At 42.7% G+C, this 18,274-nt stretch overlaps 1 protein-coding gene across 4 annotated transcripts in view; it reads right to left on the bottom strand.

The window, feature by feature from the left end:
* The window catches only part of CREB3L2 (cAMP responsive element binding protein 3 like 2), an 83,476-nt gene that overhangs the window by 9,014 nt on the left and 56,188 nt on the right, over positions 1-18,274 (bottom strand). For 3 of the 4 annotated variants that reach the window (XM_064457386.1, XM_064457401.1, XM_064457409.1), the window contains exons 3-9: positions 15,541-15,707; positions 13,839-13,926; positions 11,836-12,017; positions 11,041-11,187; positions 9,268-9,326; positions 7,866-7,934; positions 733-832 (exon numbers count right to left, since the gene is read on the bottom strand). In XM_064457386.1, the coding sequence (XP_064313456.1) occupies positions 733-832; positions 7,866-7,934; positions 9,268-9,326; positions 11,041-11,187; positions 11,836-12,017; positions 13,839-13,926; positions 15,541-15,707 (812 nt within the window). The remainder of the gene's footprint in view (positions 1-732; positions 833-7,865; positions 7,935-9,267; positions 9,327-11,040; positions 11,188-11,835; positions 12,018-13,838; positions 13,927-15,540; positions 15,708-18,274) is intronic. The other variant, XM_064457394.1, reaches the window with a different exon arrangement.

The raw sequence follows: 18,274 nt of genomic DNA, 5'->3' as shown, positions 1-18,274 counted from the left end.
TCTGCCGCCATTTTGGCCTGTAGCCTTATTTACTCCCAAAGTTGAACAACAGGCATGAGCACCATGAGTGTTTTACAGATGCTGTTGGGAATTTCCAAGGTTATTTCTGCTGCTGGCACCAGTCTTGCTTCAAAGTGACAGAGAGGCTGGCAGACTAGGAGAATAACTTAGGCCTTGAAAATAATTTCTATCAATTTATAGCACTAGTATAAAGGGAACTTGCTGGCTGAGTGTAAGGAGGGAAAAAGGGAAAGTTTCACTTTAATCCTTTTCTTATCCTAGCTACTATAACTGAAATAGGCCAGAGGTAGATTTACAGCCTTAGTCATATTTTTACTTGGATGAGCAAGTTTATTTTTACTGGTATCAAAAGAACTGGGTATCAAAGGTCACCCTCGTTTTCATTTTACAACTCTAGACACCATTTCTCACAGACAATATTGTGAGAAATAATGAAACAGGTCACTCAGAGGAGCAGTGCTCCTTCTTTCATCACCGCAGCATCCAATCAAAAGCACAGGCCCAGTCGATCTCAACTGAATTTAACGATCCCATAACGATTAATCTTCATCAGCCAGGTGTCTCACCTACCTCAAAATTGTCAAATTTTGAAGAGAAGTTTCCCAAGCTGAGAATTTGCAAGTGAGGGGCTTCACAGAACAAGGGATGTGCCTTTGAGGAGTGGAAAGAGATTCTCATTCCCCTACAATTTCCAGCTTTAGGAACACTCACCATAAGACAGGTCCCTGTCTGTGTGCTAGCTGCCTTACACGAACGGGACACTTTCCCGGCAACCATGGCTTGGAGTCTCTGCAACTGCTGCAGAAGTGTCCTGGAAAGCAAAGACAACAGACATGCACTGATCTACTTGCTGGTTAAACAGCTTTTTGCTTCAAATTCCACACCTGACAATAATACAGCATTTACGACAAGGTACAGATCATTAAAGTCCTCCCCTTGAAGGAATCAAGGAATGTTTTTAGTTTTACAAGACTTTTACATGTATTGGCACTAGACCTTTCAAAAATATATTTTGGCTTTCCCTCAACTGATGTCCCTGACAATTACTTCTTCAGCACTTTCAGAAAGCTCTTATAAATGAAAACTGTATTTTCAGCGTTTCTACAAGAAATAATTCCAGTAAGCATACAAACAGCTGAAACTGCTCTACATGCAAGAGACTAGATGCATATACAGCCCAGTTCTGTGTCACGAATTCAGCAGGAGTTTCACCATTATGTGAGAAGTGCAGAAGCAAGTTTATAACTGCTCTAGTTGGTGGAAGAGGTATACAGCTACATCTTTTTTTTCTGAAAACCTGCTGTACAGTGGTTTGGACCACATGGTGGACGGTTTTTAAAAAGAAGGTCTTAAAGCTAGACATAGGCATAGACTTCTCATAATTTTCTCATTAATAAAGCACTTCACTGCTATTTGCTAAATCATCCAGGAGTTGACAAAAATCACAGATGCTTGAAGTGGCTACTCTGACTGTGTCTTTCAGAGGTCCCAACCACAAAGAGGTCCCAACCACGATGGCAATTCTGTTCTGGTTGGAGTTAACAGTCCCAGACCAGGGGGGTGTTCTGTCTTTATGGCTGTTTTTCTTTTGCTGTGCCATCATCAATTAGTACAGTTAGGACACTAGTAATTTACATGGGAAATTATCTCAAAGAATGATTGGTACAGGGTTTTCACAGGGGTTTCAATTTTGTTTTCATTAAAGCTTTTTAACAGACAAGGAGTAATCCAAATACTTGCCCTTGACACAGTCAAATATAGTACAGTTTTGCATCAGGATCTTAACTTTGCTGTTTGTTTCCAATTTTACTTGTCATTTCTCCTGTAAGTCTCACAACCTATGGCGGAGGGTAACTCCCACAAAACTCCAGGCAACAGCTCTGGAGGCTGTGACATCAAACGGTAAAGCAAGAGGCAAGGTTAGGATGTCAGAGAAAATAGAAGGATTATTTTAAGATCAAACTGGCTAAAAGCTCATTGTAGGACAGACCCAGAGGTGCCTTCACAGCTCAATATACGCTTGTCTGCCTATTATTCTAGATTTTTTTAATCATCAGTGCTCATTGCTAATTAGGGTTTAATGAATTCAAGGACTTCAGGAATGCATTCTCAAATGAGCACAAGGAATGCTCACAGAACAGATTTATCTGGGCCAGCAGATCCTTCTCAACTTATTAAGGAAGGATGTCTTGCACAATCTTGAGTCCATGGTTTATTCTGAAACTCAATGTTTAAAAAAAGAAAGTGATTCGTCTAATTCAGTCCTTTATTCACTTATTAGAGAGACCACAGGCAGATTAAGAGATGAAAACATTGTCCATCACGTAAATGAGACCATCCTAATTCCCTGCTCCCTTCTGCAACTTTCCCCAGTTCCTCCTCCCATCCACTACATGGCACAGGGTTCATAAAGGCTTGCATACCTGATAGATTTTCCAGCACAGAACATGCTGCCTACAGTATTCCCACCATATGCCACCAGCTATGCTCTACAGCAATGCCTTTTTAACCCTGCAATTTCTGTGCTGTTACAGAAGTCTAAATTTTCCCCCATTTCAGGCCTCAGTCACTGGGCTCGACACAGAATAGCTCTGTGGAGTGAGAAGGAAGGAGCTCTCCTCCTCCCCCAGCTTGCGGGCTGGCAGCAGCAGCAGCCTTGAAATGCTGATCACTCTTGCCACTTTTTGTGGAGGCGTCAGTGAGAAAACAGCTAATGGCTGGTGAAGAAATCAACAGAGAAGAGGCAATTCTCCTCATTTTGCTCATCCCTGCCTTTTTCTGTCCAATTTAAAAAACCTGCTGGGCAGAGTGGGCCCAGAGAGCTGATTCCAAAACGCTCTTTTTGGAAAGTATAAGTAGGCAGGTATTCTGAGGTCTCCTCTCCTATAGACAGAGGAAGATTCATCACCCACCTTATTTACCATCTACTTTCATATAAAATGTCTTTCTCCACCAAGTTATTTATCTGTTTGAGCAGAGCTACTGTCATCTTCTCAGCAGACAAGGACTCAGTGTTGGGAGATGACAGGCTACAGATGCACCTTCAAACTAAGAGCAAGACACAAGGCAAGAGCAAGAAACAAGTTTGTTCAGAGATGATATCAGTTTACCCTGTCACTGCCAAAATAAGGCATTCCTTGGTGCTTTTATTCTCTATTTGAATCTGGAATGGTAGAAGACTGGATTCTAAGGTCAAAAGGTCTCCTTTCCGATGCAAAAGCTGCCTTCATTGTTACTGGACAGCTGCAGGGATGATCTGGACTACAAGAGTGAAAAGGAGCAGCTCTGCTCTACCGACCAGGAACTTAGGTTAAATGAAGATGCTCCCTCTAAATAGCAGCAGGAAGGCCACAAATGCTCCTAGTGAAACACAATGCCTATGGCTATGTCCTAACAGGAGAAAATGCAATCCCAAGGCAGCATGCAGAAGGGGGTTTGCACCCATAGGGATTATTTTCACTGTGTCTGACACATTTCCCAATGATATTCAATTAGAGGGTCACCTCCGTAGGAGGTGTGAACGTGCTTTCACGCTTTTCTCTGCCAATAGAAGCACCTCATAGGAAAGCTGTAAAGTGACTGAAGACTCCTGCTTTCCCTTCCACACGCTGCCAGCAAATTCACTCTGCTTGTGATGTCTTGGGGTTTTTTTGTGCGTGCATCCACGTATTCGTCTTCAGAAAAGCCCCTTTCACTACCAAAGTAAGGAACAAGCCAAGGCTTCCCCTCTGCTTCCCGTGACGCTTCGATTAAAGAGATAAAATTTGTCACACCAGGACCTAGCCACCTGGGAGGCTTTCTCAATTCAGTGTTTATGTTTAAAATCCAGCATTGATTTAATCAAAGCAAGACAGCTTCTAGGGGACACCAAACACTGTTTATTTTGATCGAGATTTTTCAGAGAATTTATCTACTTTGTGAGGAACAAAAGCTAATTTTAGTAATGAGAGAGAAAAATTATTCTGTCTTCCAACTCTACATAGATTCCTTCTCTGCCTGCCCAATTTGTAGGAAAGAGAGCAAATCCCAAAGTAAGGTTTTCACTGAAAGACCAGAATACCTCAAAGCAGAAAAAAAATCCACATTTTTTCCTCATTTGAATTACGAAGGAAAAATCCAGCAAATTTTCATCGAAGATGTTTCAGCATAAAAAACAGTGTCCTGCTGCTTTGAAAGCAAGGAGTTGCTCTAGGGCTGCCAAGCTTTGTCAACTATTATGAGGGTAGTCTAAAATGAAGTGCAAGAGATCTGACTGCAACTTAAGTAAAATGACTTTACCAGCCTCAGATAAAGGAACAGCCAAGCAAATCAGTGAAGTCCGGCAGCTTTGGTGCTAATAACCCTTGGTGGGTCAGACTGATATGCAACTTGATCTTTAGGTGACTGGGAGTTGTAACAATAGCTTGAGAAACAGAAGAACACCCCAATTGTATTTATAAAGTGCCTTTAAGGTGCCTGTCAGCGTGGAGTTCTACACAACTTGCTAGTCATTACTCCGTGGGAGCAACTCCAGAAGCTACTTGCATGCATTGTCCATGTGTGACATTCTCAACCATATGCTAATTGATCCTATGTCTAGCATTTCTCCATTTATAAATACAGACTCAACAGGAATAATAAACACAAGTATGTCTCATACATCATACACAGTACCAGATATTTCAATATTGTCTTTAAGCCCAAATAGCCATGGTTCCCACCTAGACAACGTTGGTGTCAGAGACTGTATTCAACCCCACAGATCACTGGCAGTTTCTGCCTTCAGTCCCAGTGCCAAAACTTGAGTGGGTCAAGCCTTCTTGGTGACTGGAACAAGTCAGTTCAATTCTTGGTGCCAGCTTCTTCTCACACCCTTTGCTTTCTAACACAGCCGTGCCCACATGTTCATATGCTTCTCAAACCAATGAGAGCCTGGCTCACTTGTAGCTACCAGACGTAAGATATGCATCTAATAATGCGCTTCCTTAGTTTTGAGAAAATTGCCTAGAAAGGAACATGGATGGGTTTCTTTTAAGGGACTGAGTCACATAAAGTAGGAGAGGAAACATATGCTAGTGTTCTAATACTGAAGATGCCAAAAATGCTGCAGTCACCCACTCAGAGTAATAAGAATTAAAAACTCCCCTGCACCTTGATCCCCAGCTTCCTGCCTCGCCTTTTAAGATGCATGAATGTCAAGGGAGATGTTTCTGCATAAACTTTTTTTGACCATGCTTGCACCTTTTCCATTACATCTTTTCAGACCCAGAATTTCAGGCTAAGGCAGGCTCTAAGAGAAGATTCTTCTAAATTTTTTCATGTTACTGAATAATGTAGGAACATTTTTTACCAGAAGAAATTCTAGTTTTTCCATGGTTTAGAGCCAGATTTTGAAACACAAGCAGGGTTTCCCTGAAGTCTTAGGTATGTATCCGTGCAAATGTGTTCTATATCTAGAATAACATGCTCTAAAAAACTGATTGCACATACTGAAAGGAAACTCTGCTGTTCAACAGTTGTAGGTTTTGGAAATTACCCTTCAGTTCCTCTCAACTCCAGCCAGACCCTAAAAACATGATACTGACTGACAGCACATACATGTGCATGAACTTTTAGGTAAGTAGCTATAGCCCAATTTTCCAGCAAGGTAAAAAACCAACTTTGTCATCATCTACACTTGAATACATGAACATATTTACACGTAAACACAGCGCTTCTTTTTCTGTTATATTTCTTCCACTCAAAGTTTTTCACAACAGAAGAACAGCTCTAATGTTTGTATATCTACTTTTAGATAATACATTCAACAACTCTTCATTTTTCACTGCATTGAACACTCAAAGTTGCAACTAAAGTCAATATGCCCAAAGCAGAGCCCCAGTTAAGTAAGATACATGTATGTATGACTGTGTGCTAGGTACTTTGAGAAATAAAGTCCTAAACATATAAATTTGGGCATCCAAGAATAAACTGACACTACATAATTTTGACCATCACTGCTTTGAACTTTGAATCCTGACTGTTCATAGGATATGGAAGTACCAGCTATAGGATGCTGTGAAGACAAGTTCTGAAACATTTGAACAGTTTCTAGAACCACATCAAGGTTCTGTACAAACACCAATGAGGAAACCAGACATTTTTAATTCGCCGTAGGAAGTGGATAATGTACATTAAACAAGGGCCTGGAAACATTCTCTGAATGAGACAGTTGCACAGTTATAGAGTAAATAAGAAAAGTGGCTTTTTGGGGTTAAGGTGAAAAAAACCCATAATGCGACAATTTACGTCCAGGCTTGATGAAAGCAGGCACTTTTACAAATTTCTCAGTACTTCAATTTGAAGCCTTAACAGATTTTAAATACAGTTTGTATCTGAATAGCCAAAACAGCATTGCCACGAATGACAAGAATTTCTGTGCAGAGGGTCAGGAACTTCTGCTTCTCTGCAGGAGATTACAAATCAATATCAATGCTATGGCAGAGGGAAGAAAACAATGCAACTGATCCTGCATGACCAAAGTATGAAGGATTTGGAGATAATATCACTTAGCTAAATATTTTTAGAGCACTTAGCATGAGAGGATTAAGGTCATCAAAGAGCAGAGAAGATGCTAAAGATCTTTTTCAAAGGACAGACAATATCAACAAAGCTGTTCTCATGACCGCATCTGCAACAACTCAGATGAAAACAGCTGGCCAAATTTAGCTGAACTGGGGAGAACAACTCTAGGCTTGACAATGTGTTGTCCCTGAGTGGTTCATCCACAGCTGTACCCTTCCTTAGAGCAGCTGGCTTCAGCACTTCCTGGGAGAGAAAACCCTACTCTGCACCTACAGAACAATTCCTCTCCTTGTATGTAAAACCCCAGAGGAAGATACAAGAGGCACAGGAATGGCTTGGCTCTCTTCAAACAAGCAGCAGATGTCTTTATGCATGAGCAGTGTGTGGGAGACACTCTGCAGCAAATTATGGTGCTACAGGGTCTGGCTCCATGAAATTAGAGATTGGATCTGGAGATTGGAAACAACACATGCAACTCAATTAGCAATACACTGATTGCCAGACAGGGCCATTTTCTGTGATCATGGTTCTTACCTTCAAAACCCAGCACTTCATGTTCAAGGGTAATATTCAAACATCACTACAAATGCCTCTAACTAGAAGGTGTGAACAGCGGGCTTATCTAGTACCTACTCATCGGAATTTGCCATCAGAGAATACACTGAGCATAAAGCCATGACTGACACTCTACTCTCAGCTAACATCTGATTAAAAGCTCAGCTATTTAACACTTTGTGCCATGTGTCCTTTGAGAAAGCCACCACTGAGTCACACATTTCTTCAGAAATGAAGAAACAAGAAATTGATTTTCCCCCTCCAAATGAAGGAAATTTTGGGGTGTGAGGTGCTTAGAAGGGTGCACAATAATTGCAATGGCATCTGGTAGTCCAGAAGGAACTAATAACGACTCTTGAGCTTTAGCACTGTAATTTCTGGAAGCGTCATGTTCCAGGTCAAGGTCTCCTGTCAGAAGTCTTCACTAAATAAAGACAATTTGGAGAGTTGGGCTGTAGTTTTTTGTTTGTTATGTATCACTAATTATGTTTCCTTGGGCAGTGGAAGAACTCAAAGAGTGCTAAAAGGTTTCTCAAGCATACCACAGGCTAGGGAGACAGTTTAAGACCTGATGTCAAAGCCTTACATCACACTGTAGTCACAGTAACTGGCCATCCTCATCTTCCTTTGACATTAATCACATCAGATTAGGTATTGTTCACATTTTAATTGATCTTAACTTCTAGATTTTCACTTTTCACTGTAATAACATGCTACAGTTTTGTTTTATTCCCTTCATACCTCACCTGTTAGTATTCTCCAGGACTTCAACCTTCTTACGCAGCTCATTATTTTCATTTGAACAGGTCTCAACTCTGGAGACAGCATGAGGAAAAGAAAGAGGAAAGTAAAAAAATCAGTCATTTATTAAAGAGATTGTAAAACAAACCAAACTTGCTTTCACAGAGAGCTCTATGACCTATGAACTCTAGTCATAACCTTTAATCATACTTCATAGTGTAAAAGACATTGCAAAAGATACCATAAGATAACGGCTTACAGCGCTCAACTACATCCCAGTAGGTGCAGCTCATTCAGCTGTAACTACTTTTTGCCCCTTAAAATCGCAACGGCAAAGACCCTGCTCAAAACTTCTCTGTGCATCAGGCCATGGGACAGATACTTCAGAAGTAACAGAGCATGCTGTTATTTATGTTGTTAGCAAGTACTTTGTGTAAAGGCGCTCCTTAGCATTTCATTGCTACAGTAAGGCACCAAGCAATTTAGCAAATGCCATGCTTCTGAAATCAGATCCTCGAATTTCAAGTTTATGGAAGCTAATAAGCAAGATCAATTCCCAAGAGAGTGCTCATTTCCACACTGCCCCTGGAAACCCCCTAAAGGTGATTATCATGTTACATGCCACATAAGAGTCCAAGTGAAAATACGGGACTCCTAAAAAGACAAACATGACCATCTGGAATAGCTTCAAGAAGGAAAAAGGTAAAGGTAAATAGCTTTGATATCTCTATGCACAGGGTGGAACTTCATAAGAGTAAGTCTGAGAAAGCGAGACTCAGCTATAAAGAGGTAAGAAGGGAAAAAGAAAATTACATCAAGGATATCACCAAAGATGGTATAAGGGGTTTAACAGATCCATCTGGTGAAGGGCCTAAGAGAAATATTAGAATACTTCTCTCTTGGAAGAAAGATTAATTTGGGATATAAATCACTAACTGGGGGTTTGGCTCCTTCTCACTAAGGGAAGTTGCTGGGTCACATGCTGTTTTCCTGAGTCCTGCTTATATTCCCAGGCAGTCTTGACTCACCCACTTCCTATTTCTGTCTCCATCTGCACTAGGAGACAGAATACATACACTGTGACTCCACCTTTCCCTGGACACCACCTACCCACTAGGCCAACAGAGTTGCATGAGGGGGAGGCCAAGAGCAGACGGGTCTTGCCTTATTTAAAGTTTAAAGTCTTTGTCAGCATGTTAGCAACGTGTTGCAGGTAGACACAGTTATGAATGCAGCACCCCAGCACACATACAAGCAGAAGCCAAAAGAAGGGCCTTTTCTCAGTCACAACCACGAGATGGCAGCTGGCACTCTGCACGAAACAGGCCCAGCATCAACAGCTGGATCCCTTCCCAGCCAGCAACTAGTGTTATTGGCCTGCTTGAAACAGGAAGGGGGCTGGCTTACTTTTTTTCCAGACTGTCCATGTATTCTTTCTTTTTTCTTCTGCTTTCCTGGGCAGAGATCTAAGGAAAAAGGAAGAAAAACAACAAATATTTGCATAGAAAAAAAAAAAAGCATCAGAGATGAATTAAAAAACTGGTAAAAAGCCCTGACGTTATTAGATTCAAGCCTCCGTGCTGTTCTCATTTCTATTCCTGGCAAGCAAAGCACTAACTTGGTCTGTTTCCACATCCTGAAGCAAGACTGCTCCTCTCAGTAGTAGGAAAAATATCATTCCCTGCTCTTACAGAACTAACCTGAAAAAGTAAATCAGATTCATCTGGAGAGAATACCCCTAGGACAGATACTAAAAGATGATCCCAGGACAATGCCCGGCATCTGGGAGAAGAAAAACTCATGCACGCATTAGAAAGCAGCTTTGTAGAAAAAGACTTGGGCATCCTGAGGACATAGGTCAGCAATGTGCCCCTGTAGCAAAGGTGGCCAACCAGATCTGGGTCTACATTAACGAGATTGTAGCTAGCAGGTCAAGGGAAGTGGTTCTTCCCCTCTGTTCAGCACCTGCAAGACCACTGTTGAGTATAGCATACAGCTGGTGGCTCTGAAATAAGTACTTTGGATGTACAGAAGCAAGTCCAGAGGAGGGCCGCTGCTATAATAAGTGTGCTGGAGCACATGACATATCAGAGAAGGCAGAGAAAGCCCGGTTTGTTCAGATTTAAGAAGAGAAGGCTAAGGAGGGAATCCTATTGCTGTCTTCAACTACCTTGTGTAGTGAAGGTGGTGTCAGAGCCTTCTCAGAGGTGTACAGCAAAATGGCAAAAGGCATCAAATACAAGTTGCAACAAGAGAAATTCCAATTAGATGTTAAGAATTCTATTTATTTGTTTTTAGCACAAGAGTGGCTTAATATGGGAACAGGTTTCCCAGAGATGCTCGGGACTCTCCACCCTTTGAAGCAGTAAAACATAGCTGGACAAATCCCTGAGCAACTTGATCTAAGCTGACCCTGCTTTCAAAGCAAGGAGTTGGAACAAAGGACCTCCAGAGATCCCTTCCAATATAAATGACTCTGATTATATGAAAGTGACACATAAAATGCACAATGTCATTTTAAAAAATTTTGAAAAAATATATTACAAGACCGAATTCCCATTCAGTGTAGGCAAATTTACACTTCTATCTGCAAAACCAATAACAGAATGTATTAACTTTCAAAGATGCGCTAATATCCTCTAGAACAAGTGAGCTGGCCAGGTCTGAAAAAAAATGCTATCTTCCCTGTCACTAGCTCTCCCCCATGTTGGAAGAAAGAAAAGACTTGTAGGGCATTTCAGAGCCTTGGTATCAACCAATCATTTAAAGGTCATGGAATTCAGTGATCAAACGACTAGGGCACTGAAATACACAGTCAGATTTTAAAACATGAAACAGTGGAAAAGAACACCTTCATCGCCATGAAAAGATCACAGAGGTCTTTGCCTACCATAAGGGTCGGATTGTACCGTTCTTAAAATGGAGCCAAGTAACAGGAACTTGATACCCTGCTTGCTAAATACTCTATTGTTCATGTGTTCAGGTAAATACCTAGACAGAGGCACGCTGTCACAGTGACATACAATTTGATGGATGTGTTTAGGAGCAAAGAAAAATACTTTGTTAAAAGACATCTTACAGCATTCAACTGTACCACAGACCGTTACTGCAGAACTGTTGCAGCATTTTTTTAAATGAAGGATGAGTAGGAATTACCCAGCAAAGCTAACTAACATTTACCTTGTTCTTTATTTTCCTGCGGATTTTCTTCAGCACTTTCTCCTCTGCTTTTGTCAGGGGCAGTTTGGTAGGGATTGGGTACCCCTCTGCTATGAGCGTCCTTTTCTCCTCCTCTGTCAAGATGAGCGGGCCGGTCCCCTGTAATTTCTGCAAGCATCACAGAAATGAAATAATATAACAGTAAATGCACACAGCCCTAGAGAAAAGGATGTTAGGGAAGAGAGGCAGCAACTCTCCTAATTCAGAGAGGACTCTGCCTACTAACACAGCAGCCTCTTGCAACTTGGAAGATGTGGAAGGGGAAGACCTTTTAGATAGCTTCCACTCAGAGACTGAACCTTTGGGACAGAATTATCTCAGAACAGTTGTTCTTGGCCCAGCTCTGCACACACTGAGGCCAACAGTAAAACTTCCCTCGACTCAGAAAGGGAAAGAGACAAATGAGAAGCACTACCGAAAATCCCTCCCTAAAGGTCACCCCTTGCTTTCGACAAGACAAGAAGACAGATGCAGATCTACCAGGGACAGGCCCAGCGAGGCTGGGCTGTAATGCAAAACACAATCCATGGTGGGAGACACCTAATAACACTGTTGAACCCTGTCTCAACTTAGAGGAGAGGCACATGGTGTTCTCTGTGGGAACAGAAAGACCAGTGAGCAAGAATTACTGGATCTGCAGTTTTGACCAGAGATGGGTTCGTCTAAGGAACAACAGAAAGTTAGCAAAAACAGTAATTCAGGGGGAAAAAAAGAGAGACAGGCAGATAGATGCTGGAAAAAGTCAGCCCAACTTACATGTGGTGCAGTCAGGAGAGGGGAATTGGACAGGGCTGAAGTTGTGCGCGATGTCACTTTAGTTGTAGCTTGTAGGTGGACTGGGCTTGAAGGAGGGAGCGATCTAGCCGGGCTCTGCCCTCCTTCAGAGTCACTGCCATGGCTGCTGGGAGGGGTTGGAGGCAAATGCAGGGGATCTACTGCTAAACGGCAAGAGAGACACATAACACAAGGTTTTGAGGTGTTAATTTAAATTTCCACTAGAGCCACTACCACCACTCAGTTTCCAAGACTAGGACCCTCTGCTAAAAAATGAATCATGCAGAAGTGGCAATCTGGAAGATTTTCAGAGCATGCAGGTCTCCAAAGCAGGAATGAAATGCAGCAGCTATCTTTAGCTTCAACAGACAAAACAGGGCTCTGCACATATGCTCCAGTCATTTTTATCTATGCTTCAGCTTCTTCTCTAAATGCTTTGAAGTTTAAGTGTAGCCCTTCAGTACAAGTCCCCTGTCCCTGGGAAAGAAACCACATTAACAGAGGGCTTTGAGTCAGTGTGCTTTCTGTTCAAAAACAATAGTCTTTCCTAACTTTGCTGTGGATTAAACAAACCACCAGTATTTTTCAAGAGAAGGGATCACCTCCAAGGTGTTACATGAACAGGGAGGAGATATATAAGCTGCCTCCTTAGGACCTGGTTTGGCACAACTGGGAGGAATGACAACCTAGTGACAGCAAAGGCTTTAATGTACTGATGGAGCAGGAGCAGCTCAGGCAACCACCACACGAACCTCCCTCACGCTGTGCTATCCAGGGCCATAAGCTAACTTCTACTGCACTTGTAGCCAAAATAATCTGTGCTAGAATTGGCAAGCAAAGTGCTGCTTATGACCAAATGGGTCTGGACCAAGAGAAACAGGACAATGTCTCACCTACTTATATTACATGGACAATTGAGCAGATGTCCAAACCAGCCACAACTAAGTCTTTTTTTCTCTGAGATAAATTTACAGCAATGAAAATTGGGAGTAGGAAGATACAGGGCTGAATTTGCCACCTTCCATTTCTGTTATACTTTGCAAATTTGAGTTGAAAAGATCAAATGGGCGGTGGGGGAGGAAGGAAGAAAAATAGTAACAAAAAAAGACATTATATATGCGCTCTTTTTGTCTAGCATCTTAACTCTAGGAGTTGACAGAAGATATGCACTTGAGAAGCAGCAAGGCCCTTAACCCCACAAACTGAGCAATCGAGTCTATGCCCTGGATTGAGATATAGCCTTTCTTTTTCCACTTGCTACATCACTTGCTTCTCTCCTTAGAACAGTTCTACTTGGCTACACAAATGAATTCACTAACGGAGTATCAAGTGTTCCTTACTGAGATGCAGTTATCTGCTCAAATTTTAGCCCAAACGTTTGGCTCTTTCAAACTTTTCTTGGGTTGACAGATTATGTGCCACAAAACCATGTTTAACTTTCAAGGCAGGGATCATTGCTCCTCCTTCCTCATTTATAGAATAGCACAAAGGGATCCTGGTGGCTCTTAAAAATTCTACTAAAACTAACATGCTACAAACAGACGCGCCTAACTTTTAATTTCATATGAACTCACATCCTTGCTTTTGTATCAGAGGTTAAAATGGTAAAGTTTACATTTATGTTCTTCATGTTTTCTATGCCTTAGTTAAGTCCCCTCAGATCAATTTCTCTTCTAGCCTAAATAATCCTGGACTTTAAGGATTCAAGCTCCCTCCAGCAACTGTACAATTGTTAATAAGCTACAGACAAAAAAGGAATAATTTTCTTTGTTATGAGCAAAGAAAAAAAAAAAAAGAAAACACACATAAATGGGTCAGGAAGAGGCTGGCTCTTCAGCAGCCTGAGCTGAAACCCTAGAAGGCAACAGCTTCAGCCTAAAGAGTAACATGGCAAATGAGGAAGCCAAATATTTAATCAGGGTAAAGTACATTCGTTGTGCATTCTGGTCATCTCCCCCTGCATTTTGGGTTGGTAATTAACAGACCTTCCTTAGAAGAGAGGTTCAGGAACTGATCCACTTCATGGGGCTCCAATTTAATCTGTGGAAGAATTTTCTGGCTCAGTGGTTTCATCTAGAAAAGAGAAATTAACAGCATGAAAACCCAAAGCACACATCTTAAAAATCATAATATAAGGATACAAGGATGACTTCTCCATAAATGGAGAGGTTTTCCTCTCCTCCTGCTCTGCTACAGGCAAAGCTTTAACTGCTTCACACAGTTTGCTAAAGCAGGCTACAGAGAATACTGCCCTGACTACTCCCACTGCGGCTCTTCTTACTACTATATTTAGCTAAATAAAAGATTACGCCTCAGAGATGACATTTCAGACTGAAAGCTAGCATGCAACCCACTCAAATTACTTCTCTTAGCAACAGAGCTGCCGCTAGGATTTGCCGGACCGCACCGTCTGTTTGAGCACAGACAGAAACACTCCTGGCAGTTGGGGGACAGCCTGTTCAAGGCCGTTGTCATCTGGGAGCAAGAGCAAGGCGCCAGTCACTGAGCACCAGATTATCAGACCCAAGCTCATTTCACAGTGTGGAGGAGCAGGAAAAGAGACAGTCACTGCTGGCGGAAGTTTAGAAGACATCTGGCTTGCCCTGTCGACAGGGCTGGCGCACCAGGCTGCCAAGCTGTTGCCATCCCAGCAGTGCTACCATCCCAGGCTTGAGGAAGTCAGTCTGGCGTATCAGCCTGCTCATTGCAGCCAAAATCTCTCAGTAACCTGTGTAACTAATCCATGCAATGGTAATGAGCCACCAGCTAGTCCCCACACACTCTTTGCAAATCATGGCATCCCAAGCTACAGCAGGACTACGTACCGGAAACAGCACATTCAGACTAGAAGAGGTTTATGGGAAACTTGTGTTTAATTTTTTCGGTTTCTCATAATTTCTGTTGTACATATTTCTGATCCACATCCAACTGGAAACATTTATTTTCAGCATATACTAACTCCACCCAGCCTGGACTGACATCGCACCCTGGGGACTGAGAACAGTCATGCTTCTTCCTCCACTGACAGAGGACTCTGGTGAGCCATCAGCTGCTGCAGGTCATTCTCCTTAGCTCAACCACAGCCAAACGAAGCCCTTCAGAATGCCCACTGGCTGCTCCAGCTGCGGTCAGAAAGGCATCACAAATGCTCCGTACAAGGCAGGTTGGTGTGGAAGCAGCAGCAGCTCCAAATGTCAAAGGCTTTATAGATCTGGTAAAAATTACTTAGCAGACAAACAGGGAAACTCTCCAATTGTTTCAAATGAGGAATTTTGTTACGATTAGGTGAAGGCACAGCAGCACTAAAGCAAGTTCTTATGGAAGACACTTAGCTTGTCACAGGCTTGATTGATAGGACAAATAGGTTAGTCAGTTCAGGTGGGACTGGTTTATCAGAAACTGTTTAAATATTTTTAAAAATGCATGAGCCCCAGGCTTTGGAGGTAGCATAGGAGAGAAAGCTGTGCATCCAACCATTAAGACCTGAAGATGTAGAGAAGTGCTTTGAAATCCAAGCTCTTAGAGCAGCAGTGGGACACCAGCACATGTTAAAAAACATTAAAGCAGACTGCAGTGCACACCCTGAATTGACAACCTCTGGCACCAAGGAGGCTACACTGGTATGCAGAGTCTTAGGGGAATCTGTAACTAATTGTGCAGAAAGAAGAACAGAAAGTCTGCATGTACCAGGGCATCCGTCTGCAGCTCAGGTTGTTCCCCCTCCAGCGATGTGGCTGTGACAGTGAGACTGACTGAGGGAGCAAGGCCTGACGTCTCACACAATGCTGGCTCAGTCTTTATTGTGGCTGGAGTCAGCTCTGTACCCAGACACCATTCCTCATTTTCCAGGTCACCTGCCAGGGAAGGAAATTGGACACCACATGTTTAGGTCAGAGACAGAAAGACTACAAATGAAAATAATGTCATCCCTCCTCCAGAGAAGGGAAACAAACACAGAAGGCATTTCAGCCTATCAACAAAACTCTGCCCTTACTTTTCAGCTCTCAGTCGATGCAGACAACCACGCCATTTCAGGGCTGTAACCTAATCCTAGCCCCAGGATGCAGAGAGGAGCAGCGAGGAAAGACATTGAGCCCTAATCACTGCACATTGCCAAAAGCTGCTACCACATAGCAGAACAAGACTAAACAAGCCATTGGGTAAAGCAGCCAGGGACCATGTCCTACACACACTAATGCCTGCTGACTCGGTTTTACTCTTCCTTGTAGAGATAGCATTTAGCCAGACTTCTGCTCCTTCTACTGCCTGCCATCATCAAACAGCCAGAGCAGAGAACAAAGGATTTTTCACACTCTCAACTTCAAAATTTTTCCCCCAAGGACTCATTTAGTAAGTATAAAAGAGGATAAAGGCTTTGATGATTTCACAGGAGCACCAGTGCCATGGTGATCATGCTAATTTCCTCCCCAGAGCCTCTGGAAGTCACAGCACAGGACCCATATTTTCACTGGTTGCAATGAAACATTCATCACACGTTGGCAGAATTGTCCCCTAGCCCCACTTAACTGCAAGCTCACTAACCAGGAGAAAGCCATGCAACTTTTCACTGGACAAAGCTGAAAGGTTTGCCTTGCGCTCTCAAGAACTGGAAGAAGGTTTGCATGGTAAGATGGTAGCTCCCCATTGCCACTCATGAGGCAGCCACTGTTTGGCTTGTTGAAAAGGGACTTTTTCTCCCAGGTCTAAAGTATGATAGAGGATCAAGAACTTGGAAGAACTCAACCTTTAAAACAATTCCACAAGGTTATTAACAACCCCGCTTAAAAAAAAAAATAAAATCAAATGCATTTTTTGCAATTGCAATTCTGCCTTAAAAAAATCCTATCCCTTTTGCTAGGTCAGTCATATAAGTTTATTTCTCTTGCAGGAGAGTTCCCTACACCAGCTGTACTGCATCCCAACAGCGTATAGCGCAGTCCTTTGCCACAACTCGTCAGCAGTTGCAAGAAGCACATCCATAAATCAAGCAGCTGGAATCTAAAGCCAAATATATATAAGAAAAGGAGTGTTGATCTTTTTTTCAAAGCTTTCTCCTGCCTTCATACAGAGTATTTACTGCATATACGGAATTAAAGCAGAGAACAAGGACAATCACAGTATGGCTAGTGAACAGCAACAGAGCTTCGAATTAACTGCACGCTGCACCAGCACCATGAGAGGCAGCCACAGTGCTGCAGCTGTGCTACCAGAAGTCTGCAAGGCTGACACAAGACCCTTACACATCTGAACATACCAAGCTGGTGAGATGTCAACAGAGTGCAGCTGCAAACAGGTAACAAAAATAAGAGCAGGCTTATGGCCCCTGTGCTGCTGCCTGCCCTTGCTATTAAGACCACACACGCATATGGCACACAGGCGCTGGGCATGAGCTGGGTGACTGCAAGGAGGGGGAAGTATGTACATCTCCAGTGCTAGGAATTACTTTGTGGTGGGACCTAACCTCCACCGCTGGCAAGGAAGGAGGTAATTTGAGTAAAGACACACCAAGGAATTAAAAATGAAAAATACGTATCCTGTAATCAGAAGCTCAAGAACAGTGAGCGCAGCTCTGCCAAGAGAAGTAGCTGTACAGCAAGGGCTAAGCACCGTATTTAAGTTTCTGGAGGGCCTGCTCCCAAAGCTTTCTGGGAAATGCAGAAATATAAAAATAGAAGTATCTATGAAAAAAAGAGGTAGCATTGTCTAAATATTAACTTAGGAGAGAGGACATTGCTCTCTTTCAACCCTCTCTGAGCCTCTCTGCTCACAAACACAAGAGCGCAGCTCCCTCCCTGCTGACTACAATGAAACATTCAGCAGATTCGTGGACTCCCTCTAGCTTGCTGTGTGCGGATCATTCAGATAAGAGCTTTAAAGTGGTATCTTTGACTGGAAAACCAGAATCCCTTGGCAAATACAACTTTCAAATGCTTGTTTGGCTAACTTCTGCCAAAACCTCCCCCACATCATGTTGTGCAGAGCTTCCCACTTGCTGCCTCTTGCACCTCTGGGTCAAGCTACATGGTGGCAGCGCTATCGTCTAATCTACTTTAGACTCCCTTTGGGAGGGAAGGCTACATACAAATAAGAGCTATCAGTGAACCAAGTAATTGGCCCTGAACTTTCTGAGATTTGTACCATCATGCAAGTAGAAGAGAAATCTAGCTGTGGGTGCCCAGTGAAACAGGGCACATCCTCTAAGGCTGCACTTTGTGATGGTTATCACCTCTAACCCCCAGACTCATCAAGAGGATTCAGCTGCTGTAAGACATCAATATATGCTGGCCTTCAGCTGGCCATTTTACTCCTCTGGAACATGACTGCTGATTAACCTGACATCCCTGCCATCACCACTTAGATCTGCACAAAATGCTTGGAGTTATTCTAGGTTTTAAAGCCAGTCTAACCAGTTTGTAGAGTT

The sequence above is a fragment of the Phalacrocorax carbo genome, chromosome 1 (assembly GCF_963921805.1).
Source record: "Phalacrocorax carbo chromosome 1, bPhaCar2.1, whole genome shotgun sequence".
NCBI classification, from domain to species: domain Eukaryota; kingdom Metazoa; phylum Chordata; class Aves; order Suliformes; family Phalacrocoracidae; genus Phalacrocorax; species Phalacrocorax carbo.
The sequence above is the reverse complement of the archived record's forward strand: the minus strand, read 5'-3'. Positions and strand labels throughout refer to the sequence as shown.